This window comes from Rhinolophus hipposideros (genome assembly GCF_964194185.1).
Source record: "Rhinolophus hipposideros genome assembly, chromosome: 20".
In the NCBI taxonomy this organism is placed as follows: domain Eukaryota; kingdom Metazoa; phylum Chordata; class Mammalia; order Chiroptera; family Rhinolophidae; genus Rhinolophus; species Rhinolophus hipposideros.
In genome coordinates, this window is record NC_138066.1 from 2,797,197 (window position 1) to 2,813,727 (window position 16,531).

General features: G+C 40.4%; 1 protein-coding gene across 6 annotated transcripts in view; it reads left to right on the forward strand.

Moving 5' to 3' along the window:
* SPECC1 (sperm antigen with calponin homology and coiled-coil domains 1) overlaps nt 1-16,531 on the forward strand; it is a 239,140-nt gene that overhangs the window by 73,051 nt on the left and 149,558 nt on the right. For all 6 annotated transcript variants that reach the window (XM_081029667.1, XM_081029670.1, XM_081029672.1 and 3 more), the window contains exons 2-3: nt 16-185; nt 9,269-9,404. In XM_081029667.1, coding sequence (XP_080885793.1) covers nt 39-185; nt 9,269-9,404 — 283 coding nt within the window. In that variant the 5' untranslated portion in view covers nt 16-38. The remainder of the gene's footprint in view (nt 1-15; nt 186-9,268; nt 9,405-16,531) is intronic.

Sequence of the window (16,531 nt, forward strand, 5' to 3'; positions counted from 1 at the left end):
TTCTTCTTTCCACAGAAAAACAGAGCCATTTAACAAGCATGAGGAGCGCAGCCAAGCCCTGGAGCCCAGTCACCAAAGCAGGGAGCCATGGGATCGACCGTGCACGGGCCCTGCCCACAGCCTCTTCCGGCATGAAGAGTTCCAAATCTTCGACCTCACTGGCTTTTGAGTCCCGACTCAGCAAGGTATAGACTGAATCGTACAGGGCCAGGCAGCTGGGTTTCCAGTGTCCCTGCTCAGGAGGACTAATGAGGGCAGTAAGCAAAGCTAGTGGCCTCCCAGGACTGGAACAGAAGCTCCAAGGGGGGTCCTGGGAAAACCAGCATATCTTAACCTAAAGGAACAGAGCAAAGAGGGTGTAGCAGGGGTATCAGGGGTCGAAAAAGGAAACCTGCCAAATGTTTAGCAGTAATTCCGGTCTCCTGCCCTGGAGAGTTTTGCTTCCAAAGTCCCACTAGATGGGGTCAGGATCACCAGTGATCCTGGTAATCCAGAGGGCAGTTCTCCATCCTCTCCTCACCTGACAGTCAGCAGAGTTCACACCATTGATTAGGCTCTGTGTCTGGGAGCACCTTCTCCTCTCAGTTGTCTCCTCCCTCCCAGGCAGCACCTTGGAATCTCCCTGTTGCCCCTCCTCATGCTCTGGGTCCCTAATGTCCCATGGGCACAGGGCATAGTCCTGGGGCCCCCGGCTTTTTTCTAGCTACTGTATCACACCCAACATCTCCTTTACTAGCCCGACATGAAATCAGAGATATTATAACCTACTTTCATACACACTTTTGAAAAATCAATGTAATATCCCAGCTACAAAGGAAAATAGCTTATAGTTAAATAATCTGTATTTCCATTTGCATATGCCTCCACATGACTATGCCAAAGGACCTAAGATTCTCCTTGGGGTACCATGCATGTGACAGCTATGATGTAGTGATTCAGGGTTGTGTCTGTGACTCAAATACCATGAAGGACATTGAGGGAGTGATGTGATTGTTGAACACACTTGGTAAAGTTCTGAACCAAACTGCAGTATTCCCTAGTTATTCTTAGAAAGTTCAGTGTACGTGGTCAGACAATTAAGTTCGCGAACTCATGCTAGAAAAAGTGCTACCTACATACCTCATTGCTGAATATCACTAAGGTCATCTTCGAAGTACTCCCCTTGGGAAGCTATGCACGAACGTCAGTGCCTAGTGCATCTTTCAAAGCAATTTTGGAGCTCTTTTTTCTGGAATGGCCATCAGAGCTGTCGTCATATTGCTTTTGATGTCCTGAATGTCATCAAAATGTCTTCCTTTCAATTTTTCCCTTATCTTCGGGTAAAGAAGTCATTGGGGCCAAATCAGGTGAGTCGGGAGGGTGTTCCAATACAGTGATTTGTTTACTGGCTAAAAACTTCCTCACAGACAGTGCCGTGTGAGCTGGTGCATTGTCGTGATGCAAGAGCCATGCATTGTTGGCGAAAAGTTCAGGTTGTTTAACTTTTTCGTGCAGCGTTTTCAGCACTTCCAAATAGTAAACTTGGTTAACTATTTGTCCAGTTGGTACAAATTCATAATGAATAATCCCTCTGATATCAAAAAAAATTAGCAATATCATTGCAACAAATTCTTAAACTTAATTGTCAGACCTTCATATCTTCAAGCTGTGTGAGAAGTATATTGCTTTTAAAACTCATAAACGCAGACAACAGTTTAGTAGTTACCAGAGGTTGAGGGTGTTGGTAGAAGAGGGTAAAGGGGGTAAAATGTATGGTGACAGAAGGAGAACTGACTCTGGGTGGTGAACACACAATGCAATAGGTAGATGATATATTATAGAAATGTACGCTTGAAACCTATATAATTTTACTAACCAATGTCACCCCAATAAATTGAATAAAAATTTAAAAAAAGAAGTACATTGTTTTGTATATAAAATGAAGGGACCCTATAGGCTTGGATAATAATAAAGTGTTCCACCTATGTGCATGTCTGTGGAATATGTGAAAATTGTGTGGGATGTGGGATAATTCTTTATGCAGGATTGACACATTCATCATAGGACATCTAGGTTCCTTGTCCTCCCACCTATTAAGTATCAGTAGCACCTCCAATCATGGTGACAACTAAAAATGTCCCCACAGATTTCCAGCACACTCCTTGAGAGACAGCACAGTCCCTACTGAGACCAATTGTTGTAGGTCATGGCCTCTATTCTCATGAATACCATATATGCCTGACGTCCAAATTTGTGTCTCTAACCAGGACCCCTCCAACTGCCTTTGTGACAACACCTCTGGGATGCCTAAAAGGTACCTCTAATGTAACATGGCCAGAACTGAATCTTGATTCCTTCCCATTGATGTCTCAGTCCCCCCCAAACCTGCTCTTCTTGAATCTTCCCATTTGAGTCAATAGCAACTCTATCCTTTTGGTCACTCAGGCCAGAGCCCATGGCATCATCCTTGAACACTTCTTTTTTCATATCCTATAGTCCATCAGCAAGATGCAATCACTTCTACCTTAAAATTACATTGTCAACTCCAAGCAACTCCCACTGTTTTCCCTGGGATCATGCCACCCCCTTCGTTGCACGAGCTTCCCAAATGATCTCCCTGTTTTTGTCTTTGCACCCTACAGTCCATTCTCAACAGAAGTCACAGTTGTCCTTTTAACACATATCACATCACTTCTCGGCTTCAAATCCTCAGAGGCTCTCCCCAGTCACTCAGAGTGGAAAACAAAGTCCTTGAATGGCCAGTGATGCCCTGGAGATTCAGCTCCAGTCCCTCTCAGACATTGTACGCGGTATTCCCTCCCCTCTTCCTGGCTCCCTGAGCACGGGCCACACGGTGGTGCTTGGTGGTGTGCCCCTCCGTGAGCCAGGCACACTCCTGCAGCAGCATGTCTGCTGCTCCCTCTGCCTGGAGCATTCCTCCCTCCCACACATCTGCCACGTCTCCTGCTTTAAATGTATGCTAGCGTGTCACATTATCAGACGTCACTCCTGACCACGCTATGTAACGTACCTTGACCTCCATACACCCTCCTCACCCTGCCTGGTTTTCCTTCTCTGCTCTTACTACCATCACACACCCACCTACTTGTTTAGTGTCTGTCTCCCCATGGCTAGAATGTAAGCCCCATGAGGACTTTTCTGGTTGTTGTACAGCTCTGTCCCTCTTGCTTAGAAAAGCACCTGCTACCTGGCAAGCACTTGAGGTTTACTGAATGCCGGAATCCACCAGTTCTTCGGGAGTGGTGGTAAGATGGAGTGTTGGAACAGGAGGAGCTTGAGCTTGGAGTGGATCAGACCTGGCTGAGAGTGGGGACCCTGACTCTGCTCCTTCTAGCTGTGAAACCCCAAGCAGGTTATGTAGCTGTCCTGAGCTCTGAGATACCAGTAAATATGGATAAAATGTCCTGCACATAAATGGGTTGATTATTCTATTATACTGGACTTGACCGTAATTTCCATGATTTTTGTTTTTATTGTCTTTGACCTATTGCACATTTGGGAGACATTTTTAAATTTTAGATGAATACATACATTCCCCCAATAACATGCCAGGAGAGCTTCTGGAATATGTTACAATATTTTTTAAAGCAGTGTTTTTTAAAAAAAAATGTCTGAAGCTCAGGAGTGTTGCCTGAGAACAATGAAATGTTGGTCACTTCTGTCATTGATAGGTAAGCATTTTGGAAACTTGTTCCACAGGAAAAAAGTAAATATTCATGTTAGAGACTTTCTGCTCCCATTTCTTTTCTTTCTTTTAAGATTTATTGGGGAATATTGGAGAACAGTGTGTCTCTCTAGGGCCCATCAGCTCCAAGTTGTACTTCAATCTGGTTGTGGAAGGCGCAGCTCAGCTCCAAGTCCAGTCGTCGATTTCAAGCGGTAGTTTCCAATCGCCGTTTTCAATCGGTTGCAGGGGGCACAGCCCACCATCCCATGCAGGAATTGAACTGGCAACCTTGTTGTTGAGAGCTTGCGCTCTAACCAACTGAGCCATCTGGCTGCCCCTCCGGAAACTCAACAGCAGCTCGTTGTCTTCAATCTAGTTGTGGAGGGCGCAGCTCACTGGCTCATTTGGGAATCGAACTGGCAACCCTGTTGTTCAGAGCTCACAACTGCAGGTGGACAGGAGAGAATGGTCAAAACAGAGGGACATGAGAAGAGTTAGAATAGTGCAGGCATGATGCAGCAGCTCCTTCTGCCAATTCTTCCCTCAAAGCCTGTCGGTCTCTTTTATAGCCTTAGGCCTGCAGATCCCAAGCATGCAGGAAGTTGAATTATACCATGAACATATTATTATATTTGCTTTGTAGTAAGTGGATACATGTGAGATGGATAGATATGTTTTAACCGGTTTCCTATATGTTTCCAAATTGGTTTCCTATATGTTTCCTATATTTTCCAAATATCGGAAAACTGAAACAAATCCACCAAAGTAGGATGAAATGCCCTGCTTCACATACTGGCCTGATCTGCAGGAGCAGTGAAAGAACAAAGTGGAACAGGAGCCAGATGGGATGGGGGCACATCTTCCTTGTGCTGTCAAGCCTGGTCCAGGAAGGCCTACCTCCTGAAGTGCTCTGATACAGGCAGGCCACTTCATTCTGGCCGTTTGTAAGGCCCAAGTCTATTAGTCAGGACCTTCTTGGCTGCAGATGGCTTGAGCTAGCTTCAGCAGAAAGGAAATTTACTGAATAAATCCTAAGGTTCCCATGTCACTGTGCAGGACAAAGGTACAAACCTGGAGCCCAGAGAGGCAGGGATCAGGAACTGGAACACCCAGGACTCTCTCTGTTGCTTATCTCCGCTTGCCCCTGCTTCTCTGTCACCTGCTGACATCCCGTCTTCTTCAGTGTGTGGTATGAAGCCTGGATGCCATCATGCCCAAGCCTCTCACTTCCTTTGGAAGCTGCTTTGCTTACTTCTGACTTGCTTTTTAAAAAAATCAAGTAAAAAAATTGGGAAAAGTCTTCTTGGTCAGGCATGAGTCCTATATTGACCCTGCCCAGTCTTTTGTTGCCAGGGTTTCAGGGCCCCCCAGGCCAGAAAGCAGAGTCTTAGAGTTTAGGCATGTTCTGTGTAAGTCTTGGGGACCCAGTCAGAGTTACATGCCCCTTCTGCTGGAGTGCTCCAAACCTGCAGTGCCCATCCAGGACCCACAGCCATGCGTTGCAACTAAGCCCTTGAAATGTGGCTAATCAAAACTGAGATGTGCTGTGCATGTGAAATACACACCAGATCTTGAAGAGTTAGTACAAAAAAGACTGTAAAATGCCTCATTGATGTATTTTGCATTGATTGATAATATTTTGAATATGTTGGGTTAAGAAAATATATTCTTAAAATTAATTTCACCCGTTTTGTTTTACTTTTATAATGTGACTCCTAGACAGTATACAATTCTGTATGTGGCTTTTATTTTATTTCCATTGACAGTGTTGCTCTAAACCATTGGTTCTCAAATTGCGGACCCAGACCAGCAGCAGCAGCATCACCCAGGAACGGAACGGGTTCGAAATGCAGAATCTCAGCCCTGCCTCCTTCCCCCACACCAGATCTAGGGAATCAGAAACTCGGTGGTGGTGGTGGTGGTGGGCACCCTGGGGCTTGGGGTGTAGGCAGCAGGGTGCATTTTTAACAAACCCTCCAAGGAGTCTGATGTACACTCACGTTTGAGAACCACTGCTCCAACCGTAACATTACCTCTAAAGACTGGATGATTGTTGTGTGTGATGATTTTAGGATTTTGGATTTCCCTTACTCTCTTTGTGGAATTGAAAAGAAATTCTTAGTTACTTTATCTGTGAGCCATTGAAACATTTTCCTTTCATAAGCTTTCCTGTGCAGGTGCTTGGCAGCTTAAATATCAGTGAAAGAGTTAGTGAAAAGACTTACTAAACATACCAAAGCAACACCGAAGCGTGTACCTTCCGAGGGATCTTCTATCATAAACCAGCAATCTCAAGTGGTACTGAAGCTGCGCTCGATGACCAGGAAACAAAGCCAAAAATGCAGCCGTGAATAGAAAAAGAATAACTGAGACTAGTAGCTTTCTGTTCCTTGATGTTGTGTCTAAAAACTAGTCAGAGAGGAAGAGTAGCTCCAGCTGTTGGCTTAGGACAGGGAGCATCAGTTTTTAGTCTTTATATCCTGCTTCCTGCAAAAGCTTCTAAGCAATAAATCTTTCTCAAAAGGAATTCCTGGTGGAAGGTACAAGGGAAATGAAGTGCTCCCCATGAAAGCTTTGCTGCCACCTGAACTCCCCGTGCTGGTAAGCAGATGGCACTCGACTGGCCTGTAGTACATCTTAATTAACCTTTTGCCTAGAGAGGACAGGATCTATGTATAATACAGCCTGGGACCATGGAGTGGGAAGCCTTCTCACTGCTTGCTGACTCTTGTCCCCCTGTCCTCTGTTGCCTCTGCCTGATATTTCACCAAGAACCAACCTCTTGTGGAGGAGAGGGCAGGGGCAATGTCTACCCTCTGGCACGACTGGGGTGGAGGCTGCGGTGGGATTGCAGAGGCAACTTCACCTCTGGCCCCAACTGTCCTCTCATTCGTTGGATTCCTTGTTCTGGCTTACGGACTGAGCCTTTGTTTGCACACTGGACCCTTCGATGCAGTTTGCTAATTTGCACTTTGTGTGTCAGATTTACTGATTTTAGTAACAACGGAGAATAAGATAGAGGAAAGCAGAACTAAGTGCATATCATTTGCATTATTGCATTAAGAATTCCCTAACTGAAATGCTGAAATGATTTCCTTTTTTTTTTTTTTTTTTTTTTTTTTTGAGGTGTTGTCTGGAGAATTTCCAAAGTCTAAAATCACAATTGATTTTCCTTTGGGGACTCAGGGAGGTACCTGGGCATGCTTCTAGGCAGAGTGAATAATAGTTTTTTTTGTATTGAGAAAAGGTTGCTGACATGAACTATTATCATTTAGTATGAAAAACATGACACTGGTGACCTGAGGGATAATTTGAGAGGTTGGAGAGCTTGGGTGCAGGAACTCTTATTACTCTGACACGGAAAGTGGAAAAACAGTTATGGAGTCCCTGTAAGGGCAATTGAGTGACTTCTTTGTCAACCCAAGGGTCATATTTAGTCCTGTTGTTAAACTAGGGGTATGCTGTTGGCTAGAAAACCTGGTTATATTCCCATCTAGTAACTGGAAGTGCATGCAAATCATCCTTTCAATATTAGCTATTTGTTTTTTAAATTAATAATTTGTTTAAAGATATTGACCAAGATTGCTTGACTAATATTAAGACTTTTACCATCTTCCCCCTTTGAAAACAGGATATAGGAAATTATTGTTTAAAGTGTAGAGTTTCAGTTTGGGATGATGAAAAAATTCTGGAGATGGATGGCGGTTGATGATTGCACAATATAAATCTACTTAATGCTACTGAACTACACACTTAAAATGATTAAAATGGTAAATTTTATGCTATGTATATTTTACCACAATAAAAATTTTTAAATAACAGTGGGGGGGAAATGAAAAAAGTAGACTGGCATTTGAAGGGGTAGAACCAAAGCTTTGCCCAAATTATAACCCCCCGTTGTTTTCTTTTTTATTGAAGCATAGCATATTTACAATAAAAAATGTAAAGTGCATTAATCTGAGTCTCAACTGTACAGCTCATTGAATTTTTACATGTGTTTATATCTGTTTAATCACTCCCGGTCAAGATGTAGAACATTCCAGAAGGTTCCTTCCTAATCAGTAACTCCCCTAGAGATAACTGCTGTTTTGACTTCTATCACCATCATTTAGTTTTGCTGATCCTAACTTCATATAAATGGAATCAGGCAGTATTTACACTTTTATGTCTGATTTCTTTCATTTAGTATAATGTCTCTGAGATCAATCCATTTGTTAGTGTATTCATAATCCTTTTGTGTGTGTGTGTGTGTGTGTGTGTACTCTTCCATTGTATACTCTACCACTATCTAATTTACCCCTTCTCCTGTTGAAGAACATTTGGGTTGTCATAGTTTGGGGCTGTTATAAATACAGCTGCTGTGAAGATTCTTTTGATGAACCTGTGTACTCACTTCTCTTGGTCATAGATCTAGGAGTAGGGTTGCTGAATCACAGGGTGCAGATATTCAGCTGCCAGTTTCCCAAAGCAGTCGCCAGCAGAGATGAGAGTTCTGGGTGTTCTGCCATCTCACTGACACTTGATATTGGCATTTTTTGCTCTTTCAAGCCATTCTGGGGGGGTGTAATACCCTGAAATTTAAACTATGCAAAAGGGGGGGAATTTAATTGTGCAAATCTTTAAACCCCTAATCCTCAGTAAATGACCCTGAAGCTAGTGGCGTGGAGTGGAGCAGGCCTCCTGGCCCTCAGCCAGTGTGCTGGGCAGGGGCTGCCTGTTCCATGTCTCTGTTGCTTTGAAGGCTTTTTCATATTGTTTTCTCCAGATGTCAGATATATTCGTGGTGGCTGTGGGCATCTCCCAATTTCCAGTCTTCTAAAACTATTCCTCTTCAACATTGTTCTTTAAAGAAGACTTACAATGGTTGAGAGAACTTATTTGCACTTTTCTCATTAACCTTGAATGTAACTTACCTGGACCAGAAATGTAAGATCATTTAGGGGCCCCCCTCTTAGACTTCAATTCCTTTCAAAAAATGTTTGTTCACCCCTTTCATGACAGAGAAGAAAGCAGAAGAGGAGTGAGGAGTCACTCATTAAGAGTTTTCTGGCCTCCGAAAAAGTTCCTTTCTTCCTTTTGAACATGTTCTCTCTACAAGGTCATATAGAGTGCTTGGTGTGGAGCACATGGTAGATATTCGGGTCTTTTGTATCTCTTTCCTCTCCTTCCTCCAGTCATGTATTTTTAAGTTAATTTTGTTGTCCTTTAATTTTTTTGTTGATTGCCCTGTCCTGCTTTTTGTGCATCTCACAGTTCTTTTTTCTTCAGCTCTCATTCTTTAAATTTTTCTTTTTAACCAACAAAGCAGGGTTGTAAAAAAATTCATTATTTGAAGTATGACAGGATGGGTAATATTCACCCATAATCGTATAATATTCGTTGAAACAGTAGTGGGAGATCATACTCAGACCTGTACATGATACATACAGGTGTGTCTAGCTTTGCACTTGTCCACTTTGCACTGTCATGCTCCTCAGAGTGCCATTACTGTGTCGTACCCACAGGGCAGGTGGTACTGCGTATATGCTTTCTTGGTTTGTAGCACTCCTTACTGAAAACGTATCTCTTCCTCCTCTCTTTTTCCCTCTACTTCTCTCTTAGCTCAAGAGGGCCAGTAGTGAAGACATGCTCAACAAACCAGGAAGTACCATCGCTTCTGGGGTAGTTCGACTGAAAAAGACTTCGACAGCAGGAGCCATCTCCGAGCTCACTGAGAGCCGCCTGAGGAGCAACCCAGGTAGGAGGGACCCAGGCAGGAGGGACCCAGGCAGGAGGGTCCTTCAGTGATTGGTGCATCCCTTCATGAGATATGTACTGAGTACTTACTCTGGGCCAGGAACTGTATAGATAACAACATCCTGCCCACAGGGAGTTTGCATCTAGTGGGTAGACAGATGAGAAACAAAAGGTAAGTGGTTCCCACTGTCCTTCTAGTTGTCCATCTGTCACCAGGAGTGTGTGAAATCCAGGCAAGATGGTGTATGTTCTGGGTTCATCTTAGTGCATGAATGAATGAACCCTGTGGATCCCTTGTGGAGGTGGGTGTATAATAACATTATGTGGAAAACTGGGACGATCCTCACATAAACACTACTTGGAGTCACGTAGATGGCAGTGGCCATTGGAACTGTGAACTTTCTCAGTGTTACTATTTTTTATTTTTTGAGAAATAGAAAATGTTTTTTTAACCATTATATTTGAGTTCAGAGCATGGGAAACTTCAAACATCAATGTAGTTAACTTTCTTTTGGAACACATAAATAAGAAAGATAAGCTTTCCATGGTCTTATTCTTATAATGCAGCTCTCTATGTATTGCTAAATTGTGTGAGATGGGAAAATAGCTGAAATATGTCGTTATTAATTTATAATAGGGTTAACTAGTAGCATACTTATGATTTTTGCACTCTTTACATAAAATATCACAATCCAGATTAGCTTTCCGTGGGTATATTTTAATTTATTCAGTTTTCAAAAAGTTGAATCTATTAAGAGTATATGTAGCTTTGTTTGGGATGTAGGGGAAATGGCCTGGTGTTTCTATATAATGGTTTTACTATTTTAAAGATTGGTTTCATACTAAATACACAAATTTGGTTTTAAAATAGGGGAAATGGCCTGGTGTTTCTATACAATGGCTTTACTATTTTAAAGACTGGTTTCATACTAAATACACAGATTTGGTTTTAAAATACAACAATTGAAAGTACAGCTTATTTTTATCAATCCATCTAACAATAATTCCAAAAGTTAACAAAGCACCACTAAAAAAATGACAGAATGATCTCACTGTCAAATATTGATACAAAAATGTGAGCTCAAAATATTAGCAAATAGACTTCAACAAGAAATTAAAAGAACAATAGTGAACATCATAACCAAGTAGATTTAATTAGGAAATCTAGGTATATAATCTATCACACAATATTAATAGACTAAGGAAGAAGAACCATACAGTCATCTCAGTAAGGATGGAAGATGCATTTGACAAAATTAGCAGTCTTTCTGATTTAAAAACAAACTCTTGGTAGACTGAATATATGAATACTTCTTTAGTGATATAAAATGTGTGTATCTCAAAGAAGCTTTATGCTCAGTGGTGAAATCCTAGAAGTAGTCCCATTAAAATCAAGAATGATTCAAGGTTGCCTACTATCACCACTGTCATTTAAATTCATCTGCAAGTATTAATCAAAGCAGTGAGACAGGAGAGCTGCAGCTATATCTGTTGGAAATGAGGAAACAAAATGATGATTTTATGCATATAATAACATTGTATACTTAGAAAAATGCTTAGAATTTCCTGAAAATTATATCATTAGAAAAAAATCTTAGAATGTTCTGAAAATCTATTAGGTACAGTAAGAGTTCAGTATGTGGTTGGTTGTAGAACATAAAATATCATTAGCTTTCTTATCAGTGACTAGTTGGAAAAGATAACATAAGAAATGATCTCATTTATAAAGGAATGAGAAAGGTAAAATACCTAGGAGTAAACTTAAAGTGTAAAAGCCTATATTTTAAAAATCTTAAAACTCTTTTAAGGGCATAAAAGAAGACATAAGTAGAAGGATATACATGGTTCTTGGATAAGAAGATTAAATATACCAAAGATTAAATTTAATAAGTATAATATATATAAAAATATATCTAAATTATTATATGAATTCATTTTAATTTCAGGTAAAATATCACTGGGAATTTGGATGTGGATACACTGATAAAATGATACCGGGTTTATCTAAAATGGTGGTTCTCAGTCAAGGGTGATTTTGCCCTCTCCCTAACCCAGGAAATAATTGGCAATGTCTGCGTGTTTGGTTGTCATAACTAGGGATGTGCTACTGACCTCTAGTGGGTAGAGGTCAGGGATGCTGCTGAACATCCTACAAAGCACAGGACAGCCAGCCCACTCCCCGATAAAGAATTATCCAGCCCAAAACGTCAATAGTGCTGCTGTTAATTTACCCTGATTAGAAGAATAAATGTTCTAGAATAACCAGGAAATTTCTGAAAAATAGAAATCAAGAAACTAAGCTTAAACACCTTGGAGCTGGAGAAGAAATAGGCAATTCAATGGAACAATAGAGAAAGTCCAGAATACACCAGAAGATTTAGCATAGGGTAAAATTGGTATTGTATATCAAGATGGATAATTCATTCAAAAATAATGACTGATTAGGTCTTTAGGAAAAAATAAAGCTAGATCCCTATCTCATTCCTCTATCAAAATAAATTTCAGTGGATTGAAGATTTAACTATTAAAAAATGAAACCATGAAAGTACAAAGAAAAAAAAAAAACAAAGAATCAATTTGTAGTCTTGACCTTGGAAGGGCCATTCTAAGTACCGTGTTTCCCCAAAAATAAGACCGGGTCTCATATTAAGATTTGCTCCAAAAGACTCATTAGGACTTGTGTTCAGGGGATGTCATCCTGAAAAATCATGCTATGGCTTATTTTCCAGTTAAGTCTTATTTTTCGGGGAAACACGGTAGGAACAAACACAGAAGCATGGGTAGAAATCATGACAGGAAAAGGTGAAATATCACATAAATGTAAAAAACTGCTTTGTAAAAAGAGAAAATTATTTGCAATACATGTAGCAAAGGGCTTATTTACAAAGAGTTTAGAAAGAGTTTAGAGTTTACAAAGAAAAAGAAAAATAGTACAGTAGAAAAATGGGTAGTTCACATTACAAAAAGTAAAGATAGCCAGTAGAAAGATGCTGTCTCTTGTATAGGTAAAGAAATGTAAATCAAAACAATAACTAGATATACTATTTCCCCTGACAGATTGATAAAATTAAAACAGTTGATAACTTCTAGTGTCATTAAGGGTGTCGGGAGCTAGCACACCACCTATAGTTGATGCACAAGGACAATTTGGTAATATTTATCTACATTTGAAATATGTACATTCTTTCACCAAGGATATCGAGCATTTAACACTACTGATTTACTTGAAAGAGGATGATGATATATATGAACAAGATGTTCAGTTGTGGCATTATTATGTTAATGAAATATTGAAAACACTTCAGTGTATATCAGTACAGAGCTGGTTGTATAATGAGATTTTGGTCCAGGGGAATAATATGCAGTCATGAAAATGGACACAGTAGATTTGTATGTACCAAAATGGAGAGATTAAAGTATATTACTAGTGGGGAAAATAACATGGTGCATAGAATATGGTCTCATTTGTTTTAATTTTTTAAAGTATATGTTAATTTAATTTTTAAAATCATAACTTTTTTCCAGGAAGGTTGTAAGGTTATCTTTGAGGAGAGTTACCAGAAATAAAAGTGGTGGGGAAAAAGACTTTTCATTTTAGATCTTTCTATACTGTTTGAGATTTTTAAAACATGTACATAAAATGCTTTATAAATTAAAAACGATAAATATAAGTCAAAACCTGAATTTATTTATTTTTTTGCTTTATCCAAATCCTTCCTCTTTCACTTGCATTTTGTGAATGTTTCTTTACCATTTGTTGGTAAGTCATTTAATTGTTTGATCACAGTATGTGCTTCTTTTAGTCAGGAATCTAAAGAAAGACTTCAGTTTAATACTGGCTTCTAAAGTGAGCACCTTCCCACATCCCCCGGGGCATTAGTGTCCTTATTTGTCAAAATAAGAAAATACCTATATCTGTTACACAGTGATAATGTAAAGACAAAGATCTGTGAATTCTTCATAAACTCTAATGGGCTGTTGGAATGTAAGATGCAGTTCTCATTCCTATAGTTATCATTGAAATTCATTTTGCCACCTGCTTTATATAGAGTTGAATTAGAAAATTACGTTTTTGTCTCTGGAACTTTTATTTTTAAATGTAAGTAGTCTTTAATACTTTTGTATCAGCTTTGGACAGCTGGCAGTTTTATGCATTGTCCTGTATCCCCAAACTGCCTCATTTACGGTGAATTTGGATCCCGTATCAGCTGATGAGCCAGCTCTTAGGAGCCGTAGCCTGCGTGGCAATGCTGTCCATCAGCCAGGGCTTCTCTGTAGTAGGTGCCACGACTTTGGCGGTTGTACAATAGAGTTAGGTGTTCACACAGATATTCATCACATTTTGGCTGTATTTTACATGCACGGAAAACAGGGAAATAAAAGTGCTAGTACTAGTAATAAGTGGGTTTTAAAATCTTAGTACTGTTGAGACAAAGATGGAAATGATTTCATGTTAGAAAGGACACCCCATTGGATGCTCACTGGACTTAATATCTTTTCTCTACAGATTTAGCTGTAAAGAAAAGAAAGAAAACTAAAGAAAATGAAGAAAATGCTAGCAATATATAGTTGATTTCCTCTTAAAGGAAAAATGTGATTATAAATTATATATTGACTCTAAGGGGACAGAATTCTCTTTATCACCTTCAAGTCTTAATTTTTGAACTTTTGGCTTTGTGATAAGTTTTCTGTAATTCATGGTTATATACACAGATATTATATGTAATATATATGTTTCCTTTCAACTATATTAGTAATTTTGAAAAAGATCTTGTCATGAAATTATAATACAATACAGGTATTGTGGTTTTAACCTTACCATCATTAAACCTATAATCAGCCTGTATTGCACACTTTCCTGGGAATTGATCTGTCCTCAGAGAGAATCCCTCAAACCCAATACCAGCAAAAAATTCTCAGTCATTTGATAATAACAATTATACAGTTGCTCACACTTGTAGATACTGCTAATTTACCATCTAACACAGGAACTGACTGCTTGAATGGGGGTGCATGAACTTTCTAGAAGCTTTTTCTAGGCTGTTTCCACGTTCTGATATCCAGGCTTTACACTGTCCCCTGGGACTCTGCCAAAGTTGATTGGCTTCAGCAATAACAGGATCACAGCAGCAGCAAAGGTCTCAAAGGGAACAGCTGTTGCCGTTTCTCGAGCTCTACTTCTTGGCCCTCCACTCTGCTGGTATCCATCTGTTACCCTACTTCATTGTAACAACAGCCTTAAGAAGAACGTGGTGTTTTATCGAGACAGGAAACTTGGCTTCATAAAGTTCAAATTAGTTTGGCTTTGCATCTCCCATGCCCACCCCAGTTTCCACACTCAATATCCACTCCTCGGATTTTTTAAAATCAATGTTATTAACCTATCTGCATTACCGCCCAGATAGGTTCTTCTCCTTTTCTCTCTAAGGTGCTCTTTGTATATATGTCATCTTACCTGATAGGTGTAGATTTTAGAGAATGGGGTGGTCCCTTCTGCATAGGCTGTTGTCCTCCTGGCTTACCCCATTAACTGCTCAGCTGAGTCATGCAAAATGTTGAGTGCCCACAAAGCTGTAAAGGAATCCAGCCACTAGATGGCAGCCTTATCAAAAACACTGCTGTGCTTTTTCACTGTGAGTCCTGGTTCTGAAGAATGGTTTAATGACCAGACTAGAAACAACCCCCCTTTTACTCATTCCTTCATTCAACAAATATTTTGGAGTGACTACTGTGTGCCCGGCACTATCCTAGGAAATAGGGATCATCAGGAAACAGGACAAAAATATCTGCATTCATGGCGCTACATGAACACCACATGGAAGAGGGGAGGAAGGCTGCAAGGTAGATGACGTGGGTGACCCATCCAGCAACAGTAAGAAGCCAGTGTGGCTGCGGCCAAGTGAGCAAGGAGGAGGAGAGCAGTGGGAGAGGAGGGCAGAAAGACTAGGGGTGGGGGACTGAGATAACAGAGGAGAGAGATGACCTGACTTCATTTTGAAATGAGGAGCTTTGGCTACTTGTTATGAGTGGACGAATGGAATGAGGAGACAGCTCAGAGACTATCGCTGGCCTGGGTTTCAGCTGTGGAGCTGGGAACAGCAGTCGGGTTCTGCGTATATTTTGAAGGGGAGAGTCAATGGTTTTAATCACTGCTGTGGATTTTTTTTAATTGTGGTAACATACACATGATATGAAAATTACCATTAAGCATTTATTTTACTATAAGACCGGGTTTTATCTAACATAATATAATATAAATCCGGGTCTTATATTAATTTTTGCTCCAAAAGACCCATTAGAGCTGATTGTCTGGCTAGGTCTTATTTTTGGGGAAACACAGTACCTCAGAAGAGTGGAATTGCCAGATCGTCTTCAACGGGTTTGAGGTAGAGGTAGGGTCAGCTTTCTGCTCCCATTAGCAGTGGGGCAGGTGAGATGAGAGCTGATGGGTATCCGGGGGATGAGGGCTGAATACCAGTCCCTTTTAGAGACAGCACTGGGCCAGAAGGGGCTTCCTGTAGCCACACAGATGAACGTTATGAAAACCAGCAATACACAAAAGTGCTCACTTAGATTATTCTATATGTAGCACATGTGAGATTTTTTTTAAATGTCACTATTTTAAACTGATATCCCAGTGTTATCTAAAAGTTAAATAGATTGAATGTTCAATGCCAGTTGCACATTGGCCAAACTCCACATTAATGCTCACAGATCTCAGATACCTCAGAGGAAAAGCAGCTGTGATTCCAACTTGAAAGCAGGCTCACTTCCAAGATGGTATTTGTGTCCTCGGAGGCACACTTGCCAGTGTAGTCTCCAGTTACATACATGAGACCTGGTGCTACCTTAGGCTCCAACCTAAGACGCTTGTCCTCTTCGACATGTGAAAGCACATGTGAAGAAACAGGCTCAAGTTGGTTAGGTGGTGTTCCCAAAGTTAAACCGAGTGTGACTCCAAGAATTCTTTCCTCTGCTATGCTTTTTGCTGCAGAGGGAGGGAGACTCCTTTTCTTCCCCATCATCTTTGTCTATTAATGGAATTACTACTACCAATCCTTAGCATTCTTTGCATACTAACTATGTGCTAACCACTATTCTAAGTACTTAATAAGTATTATCTCCTTT